Source organism: Taudactylus pleione, unplaced genomic scaffold (genome assembly GCF_031769625.1).
Source record: "Taudactylus pleione unplaced genomic scaffold, aTauple2 ptg000012l, whole genome shotgun sequence".
Lineage (NCBI taxonomy): Eukaryota > Metazoa > Chordata > Amphibia > Anura > Myobatrachidae > Taudactylus > Taudactylus pleione.
Genome location: NW_028284415.1, coordinates 6,160,685 through 6,183,880, shown reverse-complemented (window position 1 = coordinate 6,183,880; position 23,196 = coordinate 6,160,685). Strand labels below are relative to the sequence as shown.

The following is a 23,196-nucleotide window of genomic DNA, read 5'->3' as shown; positions in this document are numbered from 1 at the left end:
TTCTGGAGGGTATATTCATACGTGCAATGTTTCAAGCACCTCAGGGTCACCTTTTTGAATATGCTTTATCAAATGTAATAGTGTTTTTTTCTCTCTCTTCCAATTGTAGAAAATATTTGTCATGCCAAACATGGACGATGTTTATGTGACAATAATGCACTCTGCCATGGACTCCCGTTCCAGCAAAGAGTCAGAGGCGACGGACGACCCTTGAAATGTGAAGTCCCTGCTGTTTACAGTATTAGACTTTTATTTTCTATTCTGTTGTAAGCTGTGCTGTGTATCTCACATCGCCCCACTGGATCAGTGAGACAGTGTCACTGTATCGGAGCAGGATCTGTGTGACGCACATACCGCAAACACCATTGAGACGTTATTTGCCTGGGTCACCTGGTCAGACCTCAGGAGAGATGATGTCCCCAGTAACTGAACAGAGGTGTGCTGTCATCTCCTGTCATCTCCTGTCTCTATATTTATTCCAACAAGAACTGCCTTCCTGAGAAATTGAAATGGCTGCTGTTTGAAAACTGCTAAATGTCCTTAACAAGAAAATCCTATTTTAAAAATAGGTTTATAAATTACCAGCAACTTATCAGAGCAGGAAATAACGTCAAAAGTTTCCTATTTATGTCAGGTAGTTTGATTACGCCCACTTGTAGGACTAGGAAAGTCCCATAAATATATTACACTAGTTATGAGCACACTGTTTAACACTCTTCACTGGGAGTAGCATGTTTAGAGAGAACCTGCCCCATATTGTTGAGAAATCAGAAAATCCTGGAGTCTATGTTCAGCAGCTTCTTATCAAAGGTGATTTCAGCAACAACTGGCATCAAGCAGTTCAGTTGGTACTCAATAGTGAAAAGGTGGTCTTCATGCCAAATACCATCAGTGTGCATAGGTCGGGGCAGCATGTATTGCATATAATGTGCTGGAATGTTCCCCTTGTGTGTAAGGAAGGTGTTGTAAACCTGATTCCGAAGATTGTCTACTGTAGCCTTATAAAACAGTGTAAAGATTTTTTTTACTAACGCACAAAGCTGTCCACCCGACCAATGGAGGAAGAGTTCAAATGATTTGGTTTGAAACTAGAATAAAATCGAAGTGCAGGGAAGTAGCATTTTCTATTACAATGTGCCGATTCCAGGAGAAGGTTCTAAGAGGTCAAGCGGATAATTGGTGTACATACACTTAGTCGGGTTCTTTCTGTCCGAGGTATGTTGCACGAACTACAGGTTAATGCCTGCATTCTGTAGTACTGCCCAGTAACATTAGCTCATCATTCTGATCAGCACTTTCAACTGGCTCCGTGGGGCGCTGATTGCAGAATTGTGCAGATGATCCTTTTCTGTTTGGTGAATGTTGGGGCATTCGTACAAAATGAATGACCTAAAGATCTGTATGAGTAATATAGACACTCACCACACTGCTTTGACCAATAAGACAGGCACTACATTGAAGAATTAAAAATGATAAGCACTTTTTAAGGGTTTATATCAGCAAAGTTTGGCAAGTTTCCCCTGTAATTAAGGCAAGGAAACTGCTGTATAATGGATGTAAAGGCAGAAATAAAAGCCACATTAATAATTGCAGCTCGCAGGTGTCCTAGTGAATCATTAAATGTCTGCTTCACTTGATACAATGACCAAACCTTTTCCTAGGCAAAATTACAGCACTTCCTGCTTAAATTAAAACTTACATAAGATAATAAGCTGCAATTATATATAATATTTTAGTGATCTGTACCCTATGAAAAATTCAATTACACTTCTAAAATGAAGATTTAATTTCAGTTTCGAGAATTACTCTTGTAATTATTTTTATTTATTGTATAATGCTATTTTTGTGTGATATGTATAGAAAGAGCAAATAATGCTTTATATAGTGACGTACAATCGCAAAGTCTCGTGCTGAATTAAAGGTCTTCTGAAGAGTTTGTGAACGCTATCTAGCCCAGCCAGTACGAGAAAACTTTCATTTGTGGAGCTTAAAGCAGAGGACAAAATAACTCATTTTCTTGTCTCCCGACACGGGACAAAATAGCTCACTTTCTTGTCTCCAGAGTGCTCAGACACTCAATCAAAATTCTAGGAGTGCCATGTGTGTGCAACTGCATTAAATGCACGAAGCAAGATGGGCCTCCCTCTAGCCAGTCCTCCTTCCAGTTGCCATAGTGCCCCCCACCTAGAGACACACTCACATTATATATATATATATATATATATATATATATACACATATATATATATATATATATATATATATACACACATTTTCTTACAGCTTTGCACATTTGAGTTCTGGTAAAATTGCCAATTTATTTTGCGCCTGTTGGCTGACATTTTGTTTACAGTAATGTCAGATTTGAGAATAATTTTATCTGGATTTATTTTATATACTTTTTTAAATGTTTTCTAATTTTGTGTTAAAAAAATTAATTTTGTGCATCCTAATTTAGAGCTTGTGAATTTATACATATATTTTCTTGTTCTCTACATGTAATTAATATATTTATCTTGAAACCTGTTACGTTTTGCCTGTCGTTTGAGCAGATCAGCAGTACACATTTTACCGCATTTGATGCTGGATGTCTCTGTACTGTTCAGCATTCAATGGGTTAGTCGCTGTCTTTGCAGTATCCTAAAATTTGCCGTAAACTGTGGAATTTCCTTGCACGGGTGTGATCCTTTTGACACCACATCTAGTTTAAATTGTGATTGTCTGTGGGCTGTAATATGAATGGAAGGAATATAGTAAAGGCACCCCAGTTGCTAAACATGACACTTGCAACATTTCTAAATACATTTTGTACAATACCGCTTATAAATTTTAGTCTGTATAAATAACTTGCTAATTCCTACCCATGTAGGGCAATTGGTCTTCAACCAATTTTAAAAGATGCAGTATGACATGCATTCTGTCAAAATAGTGGGAAATGGGCTTTAGTAGAAAACAGCCAATTTAAAAAAATATATAAATATTTGTTAATTTTTATAATTAGTTTTAAGCAGCATATTTCATGGCAGTCCATGTTTTAAACTGCTTGATTTGTTTGTAGGTCTATCCAATAACTCCATCTCGTGGAAATTATGCCATTTTTGTCCCCAAAGTATTTACAACTCTATAGTAAGGCATACAGGGGGATATCAGCGCACGTTAGGTGCTGATACTGCTTCTCCCCAATGTATGATCAGGGGGGTTTGGCGGTAAATGACTGGTGCTACAAGATAGCAGCTGCCAATAGCCTGGGCTATGTATGAACGGTCAGTTCGCCTGCCTGTTCCACCCGCTGCAGCTATCGACATCTACAGTCTGGCGATGCCCTATCCCCCACAGCAGGGACAGCGCTGTCCCTGCTGCCGGCTCCAGGGCTGCACACAGGATCTTGCGACATTTGCGAGATGCAGCGCATGCTCATTGGAGCCGGACGTGTCTGAGACAAAGCGCATCAGCACTAGGCTGATGCACTGTGTACTCAGGAAGGGATCGCCAGATCACTGGCCAATGAGATGTTAATACATCTCATCGGTAGTGCTTCCGCTTCACCTCGGTAAAGAGGCGAAGCAGTAAGCGATATAGCGGCACTTGATATAATACATCTCCCCCACAGTTAGGTGCTGAAGATCCCACTCTGGCTGATATCACAAATGACTTCTTCCTTTTTTGGCCATATGTGCTCACCTTATAACAGTACGGGAATGTCTGAACTCCTTATGGTAGTCAAAACAAGTGCATCATGAAAAAAGTGGTTCCATTAAGGAAGAGTGAAATGAACATTTGTGGTGGTTTCACCTCCATATGATATCTCACAGTTTACAGCAAACCTATCAATGCACTATATCACAGCTTCTCAAACTCGGTCCTCAGGACCCCAAACAGTGCATGTTTTCCAGGTCTCCTCACAGAATCGCAAGTGAAATAATTAGCTCCTCCTGTAGATCTTTTAAAATGTGTAATGAATACACCTGTGCACCTGCCAGGTGACTTGGAAACCATGAACAGTGTGGGGTCCTGAGGGCAGAGTTTCAGATCCACTGCACTATATTGTATGAAGTGGATGGGCTGCTTGGACACTGCTCTTCGAGATGATGATACCACCTGGAGTGAAGGGGTTCAATTCTGACACTTGGGAAAATATGTAATAATGAAAGTGTATCCGTGTTTGTTGGTTAATAATTAATCAGCTGCTCTTCAGGTTTTTGTCAATGTTCATGTCTTGTCTGTCTCAGTTGTGCGTTTCATTGTGCGCACAGCGCCAATGACCAGTCTTCAGACTTTATGCACTAACACGGCCAGCTGTTCTGATTCTGTGTTCACGCTGCACTTGGTCAATAATTGGTGGGAAACCAAAATCTGCTTGCTGTTTTATTAAATAATTAAAAAAAATCTCCATTCTAAAGTCTTTCTTTCTACAGTAAATGTGAAATATAAACAGATATTGAGAGCATAAACCAAACATTTTCTATTAAAAAATGTGTTTAATAGGGTGACTCAGAAATGTTAAGGGGATGGTGTATGTTGACTGAAGTCTGGCAAATTCACCCTACCTACTTACATAGAATCCTTTATATTGCACAAACCAATCTTTATGGCACATGCCACCATGCTAAATACTATCCTGTCAGAGATACTTGTTCTCATTGTAAAACACATGGAGGACAATGTTAGAACAATGGACCCCAGCTTGTACATAAGGTGGGAAGGAGCTACATTTTGTTCAAAGCTTTTGTGTATTTCAGAACCACTTAAGTCCATTTGGCTGACCGTACATGTTAACGGGATGCCGGCAATCTAAATCCCAGCAGACTTAGGATACAGATACCTGTCGGTCACCTAACCCTCATCCCCACATCAACATTTTTATCGCATCTACACTTATGAAATGTAGATATTGTCAAGACTGCAGTTTTGAGGTATGCTTTACACATGTATTATGTTGAGATTTTCCAGATGTCAACATGACTGCATACAAAGTCAGTTAATGAGAAGGGACACTGAGGCCCATTTATTAATGATCGCATTTTACAATGCGATCAGGGCATGCAGTACCGCATTGCAAAATGCAAACATAGCAGCCGGATGTATTAATCAGCACATGCAGGGTGACGGGCTCCGAAAGTCCCGCAGACTGCACAAGTTGCGGCCACTGCCAGCAGAGGTATCTGCGAGATCCCTCCGCTGGCTGATATGCAGTAAGTGCCTATAGACTACAGCAGCTTATGCCATCTTCAGATGGCGTTAGCTGCTGGGGCCAATAACTGGAATGCTTTGCATTCCCAATAATGGTACATTTGGCAGCATCACTTCCCCCATAGAAACCTATTGTGGAGGCAGCAATGGAGGGATTGCAGTAGATATGAGATACCTACTGCAGTCCCTCCTTCATACATCCGGGGGATACTTAGGATCTGAGGTAAACCCCTGAAAATGTGTTTTCTGGGTATTTTACCTCAAATATTGAATGATAAAATGGGCCCCACTGTCCTGTTAACTACAGTACCAAAGGAAACACTAATCTTATGTTGGATCCATTGTTACATTTCACTTTATTAAAGTTCAAGATTTTTGTGCAAACAGTTTAAGTGGTTGGTTTTATTCATGTGCAACTAATCTACTACAGGGCTTAATTATAATTACTAAATAAGTGCCACCCACAGGCATATTAATACAGGGATCGTAAGATAGCAGAATTAGCATGATTTTAGCAAGTTCACCACTAAATGTAGAGCTTCAGTTACAAAGCAAAACCAGCCTTGTGGTTGATTGCAGCTTAAATTGCTGCAGCAAACTCCAAGATCACACTAGTTCCAATGGTGCAAAGAGCACATGGTTAAAAAAAAAAAGTTACAAACTCCAGAAAGAAGGGACCACTAAGCTGGGTACACGCCGGAAATATATCAACCCTCCCCCTGCTGGCCTGTGCAGCAAGTGTACACAGCACAATGTTAAGACTATCTGCCATCGGCTGTACTGCACAACCAAAGCAATATGGCTATGAACGTCGTCCAGACATTGTCTGTCCACACTATGTATCAGCCATCAATTTAACAGCCGATGTATAACCAGCATTAGTCAACCTAATACACCAGGCAATCAATAGCAATGCCAACTATTCAGCTATGAAGAATACATAAAGCATCTATCAAACTACAAGTTTCAGCAAAACAGTTACCAACATAAGTTGTAAGGGGCCACAAAACCACAATGGTAAAATCACCTCAATACTTTTCTCCTGGATCAGGGTCCTGCTGAAGATGTAGCTGTGTTTTAAAGGCACAACACAGGATGTAGCTATGAAGCACCAGTTATAACAAGCCACTTACTCTTGCACTGATGCTTGGCCAGTGACCCCACAGACTGGGCAAGTCACAGGTTCAAAGACAGTGCTTAGAAGACAGACACCAGGCAACGTACTTGAGAAAATCCACTTTATTCACAGAATAGACAGAAGTACATCACACAAGTCACGGGAAACAGGCTATATATACACTGCATGTAACTACTCATACAGGATCCTCACTTGTCCTCAGTCACAGAGCACAGATCATGGCCAGTCAGGTGCACACAGGACCGGGGCAGCATCCTCCACCCTAAAACAAAAAAAAAGTTTATACAAAACCCAAGATTACAGAGACTTCATACAGCATCAAAGAGCAGCATCAGTTATACAGGGTGACTTCATCAGCATCAGAAGTCTAACGCACTTAATTCATCATTATGCTGCTGACCCAGCACGCTCGTAATTCGCGACCTGTCCCCCTCCCCCCGGGACCATAATACCCAGCGACCTGTCCACCTCCCAGCACCCTCATAACACGACCTGTTCCCCCTCCCAGCACCCTCATAACACGACCTGTCCCTTTACCTCCCCCTTCTCCGGGACCATAATGCCCAGCTACCTAACCCTCCCCCAGCACCCTCGTACACCCGGGCCGCGTAGACCCTCATTCAACGGCATGGAGGGAGTTAGGGAACCTACAGACGTCTCCAGATGTCATCAGCTGCTTCTCTCACCAGACAACAGCAGCGGCCTATAGTCACAGCCGTTACACGGCACTGGCGTGCTGCACCGACTGCCTTACGTCCCCAGCAATATTACACCGCCGCCCCCTTCCCATATCGAATTTAACCGCCACCAACAGCCAATCCAGTGAGGGACCTGTGCAGCAGCCTTACATAGTACACCCCCCCACGTAATACACAGGAATTGTCCGCTTCCGCCAACCCGTAATCCCTCTTCGAACTCACCCGGGCCTTAGAAAGAGCGTGTTTCCGCCGAGAGCACACTTATATAGGCCCGACGCATGATGACAATTTCCGGTGGGCGTGTACTTAACTGTCACGTTAGTGTTGTTAAATATACATCTGACGTCATCATGAGTTCGCTCTCATTTATACAAAATGTCCCTGTTAGTAGTGGTGATTATCGACGGCTCCGCCATCTATGGTTGAGGTTTTAATTTAAACCATTGGTTAGAATTTGAAATCAAATCACTGAAGATGAGAAAGCGCCTGTGCAAAGTGCGTTTGTGTTTCACTATTGCGGGATTGGGCTCATAGATATAATGCAGACCCTCTAACACAGGGGTTCCCAACCACGGTCCTCAAGGCACACTAACAGTCCAGGTTTTGAGGATAGCCATACTGGAGCACAGGTGACTTAATTAGTACCTCAGTTATTTTGATTTAACCAGCTGTGCTCAAGCATGGATATCACCAAAACCAGGACTGTTAGTGTGCCTTGAGGACCGAGGTTGGGAATCACTGCTCTTAACATGACCCCTTCCACCAGGTACAAAACTATCTGCTCCAGGACTTTCATTTGGATTGATGATTGCTGTCACCTGTGTTAAAAATTATCTTTTTTCACCTAGTCAGTTCAACACATGTGGCTGCAATCATAGATTAAGTGGGAAGTCCAGGAGCAGAGCATTGTGTACTTGGTGGATGGGGTCATGTTGGAGGGTATGATAATGCCATCGGTGGGGCTGGTCATCTATTCAATAGTGAAACATTGTGTATAGAATCCCCTTCAGAGGACGTGACGTCGAGTGAGGGCAGAAGTGCAGTTCCATGCACTTAATAAGGCCCCCTCCAAGCCACACAGAGCCTACTCCTGAGGCCCCACATCAGTGATCAGTATCACAGACGTCATGTGTCATGTGACACTGATGAGGGGACTTGGGAGCCGCTCTGCGCTGTATGCAGCAGCGCTGATTGTGCTGCTGCATTCAGAACACAGAGCCGCAACAGCCGAGCTCCCATCCAGAAACAGGTACCATTGGACACTTGCTCTTGGCAGAGTCCAGTGACTCTGTGTGGGGGCCCCTCTGTTTGTGGGGGCCCTGGCACCCCTCCTCTTAATCCGGCCCTGCCGCTCTTAAAGATGAAACTTGTACAATTGCGGGCTCACTTCACTCGCCACGTTTCAGGCATGGTGGCTCAATCCGCTTCGCTCGCCACAGGTCCCAATCGATGTCCACAAGGATAGTAAATGATGATGTCAGGGTACATTTACTGATGGGCCATCAAAAGAAATCGGCATTTCCAATGTAATTAACATTGGGACTGATTCAGAGTTGTACGCTATACCGATGTTTCTGCAAATGGAGTGATTTTTTTTGCCACTGCACTTTACTATAGTCGTACGCTGCAAGTTTTTAATCACAATGTTATTGACAGGCAGGGAGCGTTTCGGGGTGGCAACGGAATTGTTGACTAAAAACTCGGGCGTGTCTCGACCGATTCGGCAGTGTGTTACATCCTGTGTCTGTGATCTCGTACGCAGGAAACATGGCTTCGGCGTCTCAGTTACGGTGGCTTTTCTGAGTGACCATAGACTCACTGAATGGGGGGAATTCAATTGTTTTATCACTTTGTCTTTTCCCGTGATAAACGTGTTTAGGTGTGATAAAATTTAGTCGCTATTCAATTGAACATTTTTTGTCCGTGATAATTGTGGTTTATCACTGCTAAATTTCAGCCTATCTAACATGGCCAGGGCTATTGTTGTAAATTAGGCGAGATAAAAAATATTGGTCAAGCTATTTTTCACTTTATCACCTGTCAGTTCTCACCACCCCTAAGGGGTGTGAGTTTTTAATAAAAAGTATTTAAATATTAGATTTTTATTTATATTTAACTGGTATGTAATTGTCAAGGGTTAATCAATTACTCATCAAATATTTAAAGAAAATAGGTTTTTTTTGCCTCTTTCAACCCCTTCTTTTGAGTTTGTTTTCTTACAAGAAACTGCAGCTGTGAGGAGGGTTGCGGATAATTTATTTGGGGGGGGGGGTTTGCAGATAATATTCAGACAAAGGGGATTCCTGTGGCTTAAAATACCGGCGCTGGTTACCAAAGGTAAGTATCGGGGTCTGGGGGAAGGTTTTATATATATATATATATATATAATTATTATTATTATTGACAGTTTCTTATATAGCGCAGCATATTCCGTTGCGCTTTACAATTGGAAACATTTATAGAACAAAATAGGGTAATAACAGACAGACATAGAGGTAAGAGAGCCCTGCTTGCAAGCTTACAATCTATAGATACATACATATATATATAAATATATATACACACATACATATATACACATATACTGTATGTATATATATATATATATATATACACACACATATATATATATATATATATAGCTGACAAACCTATGTGCATTAACCCTAGAAGGCCAGGTCAGGATGCCCCCTCCCAGCGCACTGGTGCACCATGTATGGTCTATAGGGGACCCATGTCCACCAAACACCGCTCTAGCACACAACAGCCTGCCTCCCCTCCTACCCGTGCTGAAGCCTGGAACTCGTCTCCTCTGGGATAATAGCAGCAGCCCGCTACGATCCCGCCCCTCCTGCTTCGCTGCTCTCTCACTGGACGGCCTGACACGTTGCTGTCACGGGCGGCCAGGGAATTGGCCGGCGCTGCTGACAGTCATCGGGGAGCATGCCCAGGGCATGTATCCTGACCCCTGGGCCACTGGAGAAGCTCCGCTGGTGGGTGGGCGTGGAGGGAAGTCGGGAAGCGCACATCGCCGCACACTAATTCTACACACCCAAATAAAATCAAAACAAAAACAATTGAATCCAGACCTGACCAGCCGGATGATTAGCCGCGATGACGGCGAAGAATACAGGGCAGAGAAATAAGACGCCCAGACACAATTGAATTCCCCCAAATGAGTTGATGTTTGCATGATCTTCGTCCGATGCTTTGTATGAGTATACAGTTGCGGGCAGCTGTGATGGCTCTGGTAGGAGACTCAGGCCCTGATTCAGAGCCGGACGCTCTGACCAGAGCGCTCGCTCTGAATCAGGGCCATCCTATTTAAATGTGGAGCGGCCTTTTGGACGCTCGCATAGCTGTGGGTTACCACCCACAGCGTATGCGAGCGTCCATGATGATGGTCGCGATGGTCAAGACCATCGGGCTTGCGACGAGACCCTGCGGTAGGGTCTCGTGGCCGCAAGCCCTGGAGTGATTTTGGCTCAGAGCCAAAATCACTCCCACTGACATCACTAGTGATGTCAGTGGGGCCGGACCCAGACGGTAGGCGTTCCCATGGGAACGCCTCCTTCTGGCAGCCACGCCCCCGGCACGCCCACCAAAAGGGGCGTGCTGTCAGTCACCATCGTCAGCACGCCCCCTTTGGTGCGAGACCCGGAGCGACAGCTTGGCTGTCGCTGTCCGTGTCTCGCGCATGCGCACGACAGCTCCCTCCGTCGTGCGCATGCGCATTGGGGTAACATCGACCCGCTTGCAAGCGTCCTGCGCTCGCGAGCGGGTCTGAATGAGACCCTCAGTACTAGTCCCGGCCATCTGCTGCATTAGCATATATTCGCACATCTTAATCACAGCTGCGGGAGCATTTGTGTACAGCTCTGAATCAGGCCCATTGGAAACATTGTTTAGTACGAAACAGTGGTTCTGGAACCGATGTTAACTAATGTTTAATTTTTTTTAGTAAACTGGCTACTTAAACATATAGGGGCTGATTCAGCAGTGGATGCTGATGGGGCTAACTTATGCAGATTCCCGATTATCGGGAATCTGCGAATGCGCAGGACCCCATCTGTGCATGTGCAGAACGGGTCCTGCAAGATTGCTTGCAGGCCCCCCTATTCAAACAACAAAAAGGAAGAAAAAGTATGGCTATTATGGGGCACTCTTAATTAATACTTACAGATACATTAAAAAAACATAACTTTTATTACCAGCAGTAAAATAATCAAGTACCATAGAGTTTCAAAAGTTCAGATGGTATAAATCCATCATAAAAGAGCAGACTTCATAATTCATAATGAAATCTGAAGGCGAATTTGTAATTCATTACACACTCAAAAATTGGATGTGTTTGATTAATAGTATAAACTATAGTATTGCTTGGCCGTGTGCAGAACCACTCCCAAATATATATCTCTTTAACTACAGCACCTGGTATTCCCTGGAGGTCACCCTACCAGGTACTGACCAGGCCAAATACAGTTTAGCTTCCAAGATCAGACGAGATTGGGCAATCACGTATTGTATGGCTGTGGGTATTATAGGGAGAATTGCACAATTACTAGGTCATAGCAATATATATGTAGGACTAATAAGATTAATAGTCCATTTGTTGATAAATAACAGCTTCCAAAAAAAGAATGCACAAGCAAACTTTATTTGTACCACATGTATAATAGATAAATCAAAAATATATCACCAGATTTATTGTACAAATAATGTCATGGATTTCTAAACCCCTTGTTCAATAAAGAGGTAAACCATAAATTATAATGCAAACAATTGAAGCTGCATAAAGGACATATAAAGTTAGTCCGACAGAGTATCTTGTATTAAACTATAGTAACAGAATCAAACTGGGAACAGTATTTGTATATACCAACTAAATAAGGAGATATATGTCAGCAACTGACATACGTAATTGGTATAAAAAGCAAGATTAACACAACAGGTGTCTCCTCAGATCATCAAAGAATATAAAGAATTGTCACTCGCTATCACAGTAAACATTACTAAGGACCACATATATATTGTAGTTTGGTCAAAGAAATCCTTTGTGAAAAAATCATATATGCAAAATAAAAATCACATAATCTGTGTATATACACACATATCAAATCCAAAACAAAAAAGTGTTATTATACATACATCAATCAAACAATTGACATAATTAGATCCACCAGTGTATAAAAAATGGTGATATAATCAAACCATGTCTCTCCACTGTAAAATGTGATGAAAATTATACTGCTGTGAACTGACTTAGAAAACGGCATTCACAAAAAAGTATGAAGGGAATTAAATCACAGCCAGTCAGTAAAAGTATCAATTTACAAGTGACAATGTAAATATGACCAAAACAAAGTGCATAATGTATAAATGGACATGATTAACAATTGATCCCTGGATACGTATACAGATATTGTTGAGGTTGTGATCAGCAAGTGACACTGAATAAATCACACATGAACCAATAATTATATAGTAAAGACAGGTCCTAGAAACAAGGATCCTGCTGTGTCAATATGCAAGTAATACCTCTTTTCCACCAAAAACCCAGGTCCGACCTGGGTTTTTGGAGATGGTTGCAACCCTGGTCAGACCCAGGTCAAACCCATTTACACTGCACCTTCGATCTGGGTTACTCCCAGGTCAGCCCTGTGCACACTGAACTCAGGTCTGCCCTGCTAAACCTGTGAGGTCATAAAAAGTGGGTGGTGACTGCCCCACAACCACCAATCAGCTCATTTTAGGCATGACCCAGGTCAGATAACCCGGGTTGCACCGTTTACACTGCACCATTACCCGGGTCCATCCTGGGTCCAACCCTGGTAGCTACCTGGGTTGGATTGCTGGGTCACTTGACCTGGGTTATTTTTCAGGAACCCTTTTACACTGAGCTGCGACCCGGGTAGACCCAGCAAAAACCCAGGTTTTTGCTCTGGTGTAAAAGGGGTATAAGTTGCACTCTTGTATCAAAAAATCCCCGCAATATAGCGGGTTCTAGGACACAGAGGTCCTGCTAGATCAGTGTGTGCAAAATACAATACCACTGTTACATCCAAATCACTGAGGCATCCTGCACTGGCTGGAAGTCCAAACGGTGTGTAAATAAGTGAGGCCCCCCTATTTCTCAGAATGATTGACAGGCAGAAGCATTTGCGGTGTGGGGGTGGGGACGGCCTGCGTTCCCAGAAATGGGGCGTGTCGTCCCCGTTATCTAGAAGGTGTGAGGCCATGGTCTACGTCCATGGACGCATACTTCCTGGCCTCGCAAGCCAACCAGCCTGCATAAGCTGAGGTTTACTCAGCTGGCTGGTTCTGCACAGCATAGCGACGGTTACGATACTGATCCCAGACTTCAACCTCAGTCACAGCGCTGGGATCGCAGATGCTGACAGGAGACGTCTCTTCACTTCAGACGCCTCCTGCAGCATTTCAATTTTAGCAGGACGAAATTGCAAAACTAGTTTGGTTGAGGCTTTGCAATTCCAGTCACTGCTGAATCAGCCTCATAATACACTAATAAACTTCTGAAATCATCCTTATAGAAACATACATAGAAACATAAAATTTGACGGCAGAATAAAACCACTTGGCCCTTGTTACCTGTTGGTAACCTCAACCCTATGTGATCCTTAGTTCTTTGTAAGGATATTCTTATACCTATCCCAAGCATGTTATAATAGTTCTACTACATCCCAAGCATATTTAAATTGGCAAGAGAGGCGGCATGCATTTATGGAGTGAAGTGGGCGGGCTGGAGTGTGTAGGGACATAAGGTCAGAGCTGTAATGGGAGAGGATTGGGTGAGGGCTTTGTAAGTGAGTTTGAGAAGCTTAGATTTGGTTCTAAAAGGGAAGGGGGCCAGTGAAGGCTTGCAGGAGAGGGGATGCAGATGTAGTAAGTTTGGAGAGGGAGATGAGTTAGGCAGCAGCATTGAGGACTGATTGGAGTGGAGAGAGGTGGGAGTTACGGAGGCCAGATAGGAGGTTAGTCCAATCTCGAGATGACTAGTGAATGAATGAGGGTCTTAGTTGCCTCCAGGGGGAGAAAGGGTCTTATATTAGAGATATTTCTGAGATGGAAATGGCAGGACTGCGATAAGTATTGAATGTGTGGTTTGAAGGAGAAGGAGGAGTCAAGGATAACTCCAAGACAGCGCACTTGGCGGCTAGAGAAGATGGTTGTGCTGCCAATAGATAATGAAATTGTGGAAAGTCAGATTATGCGGGAGGGGGTGGTCCTAGTTGTGAAAATACGGGGGTGGGGGAGACATAGATATGACTTACATTGTCTCCTGTGCTATCATGATTCCCATCCCTGCCACTCCTCCCTCTTAATCCACTGACTTGATTTATAGACTGTTGTTCCAATCTGTATAACCTGCACTATATTGATACCTTTATGTATTGAAACTGTATTGATCTTCATCATATAGCCTAAGGTGTACTGCCTCTTTTGTACCATATTTCTTTGCATTGTATTGTACATTTCCAAACTCCTGTCATGCCTCCCTATTCCAACTCTCTCCCACCCTGCAGTCACTTCACATTTTGCTCTCACATTGCCCCAACACACACTCACTTCACCTCCACAGTTCTGTCCCAACAACACCCCTTGTGGTTTCCCTTTCTCTTTTCACCCTTTCTCTCAACATACTTATTGTCCCCTTCCTCTATTTCATGCCCTATACCTGTCATTCATTTTCTGCTTAGACTACTGTAATCGCCTCATCTATGCCCCTGTTATCTGTCCTAACCACCAGTGGCGTAACTATAGAGGGTGCAATGGGTGCGCTTGCTATGGGGCCCGGCAGCTTACGGTACCCGCCGGCCCAGCAAGCAACCCCCTGCACCCATAGGCAAAACAACGGGGTGGTCCTGGTGTGCACCAGACCACCCATTAGAATCAACGTCGCTGCTGCTTTTTTATTGTAAATATGGGTGGCAATGTGCTCCGCCTCAGACAATAAGATGTTCAGGCTGCTCAGCGCTGTCAGCGGAAACGCACACAGCATGACGTGACATCATCGCACCCGCCTACTCTAGTATAAAGAGGAGCTGAGGACGGAACAGCAATGGCTGCAGCAGCCAGAGAGCAGCAAGAGGTTGCTGCCAGTTACAGACAGCTACTGCTGCTGGAGGAGACAATTATCCCCGACATATGATTTTGCAAGACTCCAAATCATAGATGGGTTGAACTCTCTCTTACTAGTTACCCCACAATAACTAGTTGACCACAAGTGGTGATTTTATTTTATTATTCCCTCTGCATCAGCCGCTTAGGAGTGCCCCAATAACTGGACTATATACGTGTATGTGTACAGTCAGGTGCATAAATATTGGGACATTGTCTGAATTTTCATATTTTGGCCTCTATTCACCACCACAATGGCTTTGACATGAAACAAACAAGATGTGCTTTAACTGCAGACTTTCAGATTTAATTTGAGGGTAATTACATCCAAATCAGGTGAACGGTGTAGGAATTACAACGGTTTGTATATGTGCCTCCCACTTTTTAAGGGGCCAAAAGTAATGGGACTATCAACTCAAAAGCTATTTCATGGACAGGTGTGGGCTATTCCCTCGTTATTTCATTAGCAATTAAGCAGGTAAAAGGTCTGGAGTTGATTCTAGGTGTGACATTTGCATTTGGAATCAGTTGCTGTCGACTCTCAATATGAGATCCAAAGAGCTGTTACTATCAGTGAAGGAAGCCATCATTAGGCTGAAAAATCAAAACAAACCTATCAGAGAGATAGCAAAAACATTAGGTGTGGCCAAATCAACTGTTTGGGACATTCTTAAAAAGAAAGAACGCGCCGAAGAGCTCAGCAACACCAAAAGACCCGGAAGACCACGGAAAACAACTGTGGTGGATGACAAAATAATTATTTCCCTGGTGAAGAAAAACCCCTTCACAACAGTTGGCCAAATCAAGAACACTCTCCAGGAGGTAGGTGTATATGTGTCAAAGTCAACAATCAAGAGAAGACTTCACAAGTGTGGATATAGAGGGTTCACCGCAAGATGTAAACCATTGGTCAGCCACAAAAACAGGAAGACCAGATTAGAGTTTGCCAAACAACATCTAAAAAAGCTATAACAGTTCTGGAACAACATCCTAATGACAGATGAGACAAAGATCAACTTGTACCAGAGTGATGAGAAGAGAATGGAGAAGGAAAGGAACTGCTCATGATCCAAAACATACCACCTCATCAGTGATGCATGGTTGTGGTAGTGTCATGGCGTGGGCATGTATGGCTGCCAATGGAACTGTTTCCCTTGTATTTATTGACGATGTGACTGCTGACAAAAGCAGCAGAATGAATTCTGAAGTGCTTCAGGCAATATTATATGCTCATATTCAGTCAAATGCTTCAGAACTCATTGGACGGTGCTTCACAGTGCAGATGGACAATGACCCGAAGTATACTGCAAAAGCAACCAAAGAGTTTTTTAAGGCTAAAAAGTGGAATGTTATGTAATGGCCAAGTCAATCCCCTGACCTGAATCCGATTGAGCATGCATTTCACTTGATGAAGACAAAACTGAAGGGAAAATGCCCCAAGAACAAGCAGGAACCGAAGACATTTGCAGTAGAGGCCTGGCAGAGCATCACCAGGGATGAAACCCATCGTCTGGTGATGTCTATGCGTTCCAGACTTCAGGCTGTAATTGCCTGCAAAGGATTTGTAACAAAGTATTAAAAAGTGAAAGTTAGATTTAGGATTGTTTAGTTTGTCCCATTACTTTTGGCCCCTTAAAAAGTGGGAGGCACATATAGAAACCGTTGTAATTCCTACACCGTTCACCTGATTTGAATGTAATTACCCTCAAATGAAATCTGAAAGTCTGCAGTTAAAGCACATCTTGTTTGTTTCATTTCAAAGCCATTGTGGTGGTGAATAGAGGCCAAAATATGAAAATTTTGTCAATGTCCCAATATTTATGCACCTGACTGTGTATATATATATATATATACAGTATATATACATGTATACACACACATTTATATATATGTATACACTCTGGTAGAGACCTGAGTTAGGAGGTCCCTTAAAAATGTTGCTATGGGGCCCACAAAGTTCTAGTTATACCCCTGCTAACCACCATCCTATTGTGGTGTTATGTTAATGTTTATTACTTATGCTATGGTCTACCTATCTTTTTCTATGTTTACCCTCTATGGCGCTGCAGACACAGTTGTTGTTCTCAATTATTTGTTTGAAACTAATAACTAGAAGCTGACACGGAATTGGTATTTAATGCCGACAGCGGAACCTCAACGGACCTAATTCCCGACTGGGGCTGGTAAATAACGGAAGAAGCCTAGTGTGCCCGCAATTTTATTGAATAATTCGTTATTTGCATAGTTGCCTACTTCTGGCCTGGTCGGGACAGGTCTTGCTTGGGACAGGTCGTCAAGGCAGGGGGCGGGGTTCGGAAGAAGTGTGGGGGGTGGCAGCGCAATTGTGTCATTGTGGCCCCGACCCTTGCTATACAATGCCACGATTACCTGCACTGTAAAGGAAGAGTGGGGCCATAATGATGTAATTCAACACAATTCACATCATCGACTGCCAGGACCACCAACTTCACTCTGGAGACTTAAATATTCTTCTGAGAGACTTAAATATTCTTCTTTGGAGAGCCACCCGAGATTCAGGGGCCTCCCGGATGTTGTGTGGTTATTTGCAGAAAGTACAGTACCTATGGTTATGTAGATTGTCCACCTCTTCCATCCTGGAAGAGCATATGGAGCAGTCTCTCCAGAAAATAATACTATAGGTTCATTTAGGACATGGGCCAGTATGTCTATCTCCTACTGTTATTTTCCTGCCCTTTGTTCTCCCCAAATGGTCCTTCCTTTGATCCGTTCGAGCTCCCTCATACTGCCCAGAGACACCCCGCCCCCTCTCCCACTCGATCAGCAGGCACACAATGTGACTGGGAAATGTTATCCAAAGCTGGCCCTACTGATGTCACACCATGTAAACCACACCAGGTTCAGAAGGGGACATTCACACCAGTGCTCTCTATCTCATTCCCTTCATGACTGGCAGAGGAGTGTACAAGGTCTCAGTGATCGGGACATCGCTCTAAGGGAATTGGTCCCTCTGTGATAGGCCCTTGGCCTGGTTAACCCTCAGGCTTATATTACTTGTAACACTGTTGTATATATATATATATAGAGAGAGAGAGACAAGGGAGTGTTCATGATGCGCCACATCAATGGAGTACTAATAATGTAAACAGACATACTAAAAACCATAGCTTATTATGGGGCCCATTTATCAATGATTTCTTTTGCAATGCAATCAGGGCATGCCAGTAACATCCATGATCGCATTGCAAAAAGCGATCCTATCGGTCGGATGTATCATCCGGGACATGCAGGGACACGGGCTCCGAAAGGAGCCTGTCCCTGCGATGTCTCCGGAGACCTGCCGGCCAGTGAAGGGGGAGCTGCGCATGCGCAGTCCCATGGACTGCACATGCACATCCGCCATAGCTGGGGAGGGTTCCGGTGGATCCCTCCGCCAGCTAATAGTGCACTAGCCCATAGGCTACACCGGCTAACGACATCTCCAATATCTGGAATGCTTACGGGGGATACTTAGTATTTGAGGTAAACCCCCGAACTGTTGTTTTTCGGGGGATTTTACCTCAAATACACTTTGATAAATGGGCCCCAAGTCTTGATAGTAATGCTTATTTTTTTTACCAAAGTGCTTTTCCTCCAAACGTCAACCAGGATGCTATATTTCATCTGGCAAATAAATGTCCTACTGGTGCATTATTCTCAATAGAATCTTCATTTATTTAAAATTCCAATTTAAATATGCTCACAAAAATTAAACAGTATCAGGCTTATCTCCTTGAAAAACTTGGATACTGCAACCAGGGCTTCCCACAACATACTAAACCACAATGATCCAAAAGTTCCACCTTCAAAACTACAGACTGACTTGTATATTTTAAATAATAAAGTACAAGTATACCTTCCCACTAGTTTGCCTAAGTGTTTACTTACAAACCTCTAGAGGAACCAAGTAATCTCAGCAAATACATAATTTGGCTTCAGGCTGAGCAACTGTCACTCAATGGCAAACTAGATAATTCTAAAATGAGTATCTCAGCGTCCGGCTCTGAATCAGGGCGTTTTTTATTTTTTGTGCGGCCTCCTGGCCGCTCGCATAGCTGTGGGTGACCACCCACAGCTATTGCGAGCGGCCAGGATGATGATCGCGATGGTCAAGACCATCGCGACCATCGGGCTTGCGATGAGACCCTTGCAGTAGGGTCTTGTGGCCGCAAGCCCCAGAGAGCTTCTGGCTGTAATGTCACTTGTGATGTCAGTGGGGCCGCCCACAAATGGCAGGCGTTCGCTTGGGAATGCCTCCGTTTGTGAAGCCACTCCCCGGCCACGCCTACCAAATGGGGCGAGCTGTGAATCACCATCGACAGCTCACCCCCTTTGGTGCGAGATCCGGAGCGGCGGAGCACCCGTCGCTAGCCGGGTCTCGCGCATGCGCACGGCGGAGCTGGCTCCATCGTGCGCATGCCCAGTGGGCAAACATCGACCCAGTTGCAAGCGCTCAGCGCTTGCGACCGGGTCTAAATCAGGCCCTGAATTCAATCAATTAAGAGTTACAGAACCACCTACTTCATACTGCCAGTTGTTATAAAGAGTGTGTCTAATAATTGCATTACAGTAATACAGTATATGTAATCGAACTTTTCTGCATAGAGTATACCATTCAAACCCATAGTCAAGCGTGTTAGGCCTAATAGGAAATTTGTTCAGGTTTGGCCAGAATGGATTGGAGAGACTGCAAGATAGTCTAGAATTTTTTTAAATTGAGTATTTTTTATTGAAAATGTTTTCCAATTGAACAATACAGTATAGCAATAAAACAAACAAACAAACAAAAAAATACTTATCACACATCAAAATCGTAAAACATATCCATCGCGAATATAATATATATAGAACACCTAATATAAATAACACATTCACAAACTGCAGAGCATAGAGAAAAAAAAAACTACAGCCTATATAAACATATTATATAAGTATATGAAAAGAGAATAATAGACTCAGTGCAGAATAGTATCAAAATCATCTAGTACAGAATATACAATATATTTTACGCTACAGCATTAACACTTAAATGCTAGGGCACATAATATAGAAACCTCCATTTCTAATATGCATTAGATAATCATATATTCACAGCAGTGACGTGCGGTCAGCCTTTCCTGTCATACTTAGGTATACTCCACAGTTTTTACTATAAAAAAGCATAAGAAAAATTTAAAGAAAATATTATAAATATCTTCTTTGTATCATTCTAATCATTTTTATAGTCAAAACTCTGGAGTAAAAAGTGTATGACAGGTGAGGCATTGCCTCCTCTGTCTACCTGATCAAAACACACCAGATTTCCAGCTCTATATACTGCTGCACCTTTGTATAATGCCCACATGAACCTCAGGTTCATATATGTATCTGTAAATCTGTCTCTGATACTATCCAGTGCCTCCTCCACACGTCACTGATACACAGCATTGAGCAAGATCCAACCATAGTCTGACTCCCAATCAATAAACATAACATTAAATTTAGAGTCTAGATAAAGTATACTGATCCGGCAGTAATTTAGCATATGTAGATTGTAACCATCTCTGCCAAATTCGGTCAAACTTGGATTCAGCATTATGAGTAGTATATATATACCGCTCATGAGATATTGTGGTATTAACAAGCAACCCACATTTGAAACTCAGGACCCATAGAAGCCATCGATGCTCTCGCTATACAAACTTTGGCTAAGGTACATAAATTAAGAATGTATTGTCTAGTGTACCTATCAAAAACTTCCTCGGCCAAAGTACCAAGAGTCAAAGCAGATTGGGGTATATTTGATGATGCAATCACTCCAATTACCTGGCCCCAGAAACTGTGCACTTTTGGGCAGGAGTCCAAAAGGTTCCTTGGGAACACCCACATTTAGGACAAATATCATCAGCACGCCACCCAAATTGAAGGAGACGCACAGGGGTGAGGTAAGTCCTGTGTAGTATAAATAATTGAATTTTCTGGAATCTAATTGCCGCCGATGATTTTCTTGAACTACCAAGGGCCAGAGACCAGTATTCATCAAACATTGGGCCTACCTCCATTTCCCACTTTTGTTTAAGACTTGGAAGGTTAGATGAATGGTGAGTATTCTATTGATTCCTACCTATCTATACACTCTAAAATGTCGCTATTTAGCGTTATAAGTCTAACAAGAAATAATTGCTTTCAGAGTTTGATTGTGGTTCCAAAGCACAAAAAGATATTATTCACCAATAATAGCAGATGGTTACACGCTGTGATCTAAATACAGTTAGCGCAAACAAATTATACAGTCACAAGGTACAGTCGTTACATACGCATGCGCTCTGGATCCAGATCCCGGCATCAAAGATGAAACCTCCATCAATAGCAAAGAAAGGATGACTGGCATCTAGTTTCAGAGAGCTTGCATATATACCCTTACAGAGATAGGCAATACAATAGAACAGGCTGGCATGATTCCATTGGTTCTTCTTCCTGGTTCTTCTGTTACAGTACAGTTCATAGGTCAGTTTGTAAGATCACAGTCTAGCCTCCAACAGCTCTTTGTGTCCATTTTCCAGCTGAACAACAAGTCTGAACTGGCTGCATTACAGAGTACATTTTAATGCCTCTCTATGATCCATCATTTGCAGACATATGTTGCCATTTCCTCACAGATGAAACCGGAAATCTGCAAATACACAGTAATTTAGAATGACACCAAACACAGTCTGCTTATCATGTACTAAACCTCAGATATCAAATAACATGTATTCCACAACATTGCTGATAATGAATAAAACCTTAAATATTAACCTTAATGCTAGGGAACCTTTTTATGTAAGTGTGCAGTGTGTAAGTATTGGGGTATTAAGAAAAGACGCTAATTAGCGTTGTGCGTCTACGTGTTTGTGAAGTGCACCGTGGTACGTGTTTTGCAGGATTGGTCATATTATATGTTTTAGTAAATGTCTGTATTTATATAATGAGGACTTTTAACATTGTTCTATTGCGTGGGAATCGCACAACGCTAAATAATAGCATTGCCGTATGTACTTATAATGTGTGAGATTCGCTAAAATGGCACTGAGCGACCATTCACAAAATGGCGTTGTGCAGATTTTAATTTTGACAGATTCTGGGGCCTATTCATCAACACTAAAATAACGTTTTTAAGGACATTTTCCTTAAATAACGTTATTTTGGTATTCATGAACAGACTTAGCACAGGAGATATCACAGATATCTCCTTGCTAAGTTCCCCTGCGTTAATTTCCACACTCCCCATACATTTCTTGTCCCCAGCAGAGCACAAGAAAGTTTAGAAAAAAAAAAGGGGGGGGGGGGTTTTCTAATCTGTCATGTGGTCTGCTGGGAAACCACATGACAGACCAGCAGGACAGAGCCGGAGGCTGCTGCGCGGACAGGTAAGTCGGGGGGGGAGGTGAGCGGAGGGGGGAGGGGGGTGGGGGGGGTCGGGGGTACACAAACTTAACACATCTGGTTTTACAGATGTGACAGCGCATGCGCAGCACTGTTTCCAGATGCGATAAAGTAGTGTAGGCAGGGAAAAGTATCTATTTCCCGAAAAGCTGTCATCGCAAAAATTACAGCTTTTCGGAATAGATACTTATGGAGAGGTAGAATGATGAATTCCACCTATAATTAGGTAGAACTCCACGCGAGTTCTAAACCTAATTATCTCTAGAGAATTTTTAGGTTTAATTAATAGGCCCCCCTGTCTCAGCCAATTATCCGGCTTCGACATTTCATAATAAAGGAGTAGACAAATGAGACAGCTCTACGAGCATTTAGGGACAATAGGAACAACTTGAGCACAGAATCCTGTAACATCAGAGGTGCACCCGCAAATTGTGTATCTAAAGCGTGTCTAAGCTGTAAATATCTGAAAAATAATGTATGGGGAATATTAAATCCACTACATAATTGGGTAAATTATTTTAGAACATTATCGCCATAGACCTCTCTCAACACAGTTATTCCTCTGCTATCCCATACTGCTTCCGACTCTAAGGGGCCTATTCATCAACA

The 23,196-nt window shown here is 42.9% G+C and overlaps 1 protein-coding gene, 1 long non-coding RNA gene, 1 other non-coding gene and 1 pseudogene across 4 annotated transcripts in view; 1 reads left to right on the top strand and 3 right to left on the bottom strand.

The window, feature by feature from the left end:
- The window catches only part of TEX2 (testis expressed 2), an 86,913-nt gene extending 82,185 nt beyond the window's left edge, over window positions 1-4,728 (top strand). For both annotated transcript variants that reach the window (XM_088468582.1, XM_088468581.1), the window contains exon 12: window positions 110-4,728. In XM_088468582.1, coding sequence (XP_088324708.1) covers window positions 110-214 — 105 coding nt within the window. In that variant the 3' untranslated portion in view covers window positions 215-4,728. The remainder of the gene's footprint in view (window positions 1-109) is intronic.
- A 1,524-nt stretch (window positions 4,729-6,252) lies between these two features.
- LOC148542424 (small nucleolar RNA SNORA50) lies at window positions 6,253-6,389 on the bottom strand. The gene has a single exon (XR_015877930.1). It is a non-coding gene; the product is annotated as a small nucleolar RNA SNORA50 (small nucleolar RNA).
- Window positions 6,390-6,411: 22 nt separating this feature from the next.
- LOC148542423 (uncharacterized) lies at window positions 6,412-7,242 on the bottom strand. The gene is made up of 2 exons (XR_015877820.1): window positions 6,980-7,242; window positions 6,412-6,590 (listed from the first exon to the last, which is right to left on the bottom strand). It is a non-coding gene; the product is annotated as an uncharacterized LOC148542423 (long non-coding RNA).
- A 4,203-nt stretch (window positions 7,243-11,445) lies between these two features.
- Window positions 11,446-11,563, bottom strand: LOC148542422 (5S ribosomal RNA; annotated as a pseudogene).
- Between the last annotated feature and the right edge of the window lie 11,633 nt (window positions 11,564-23,196).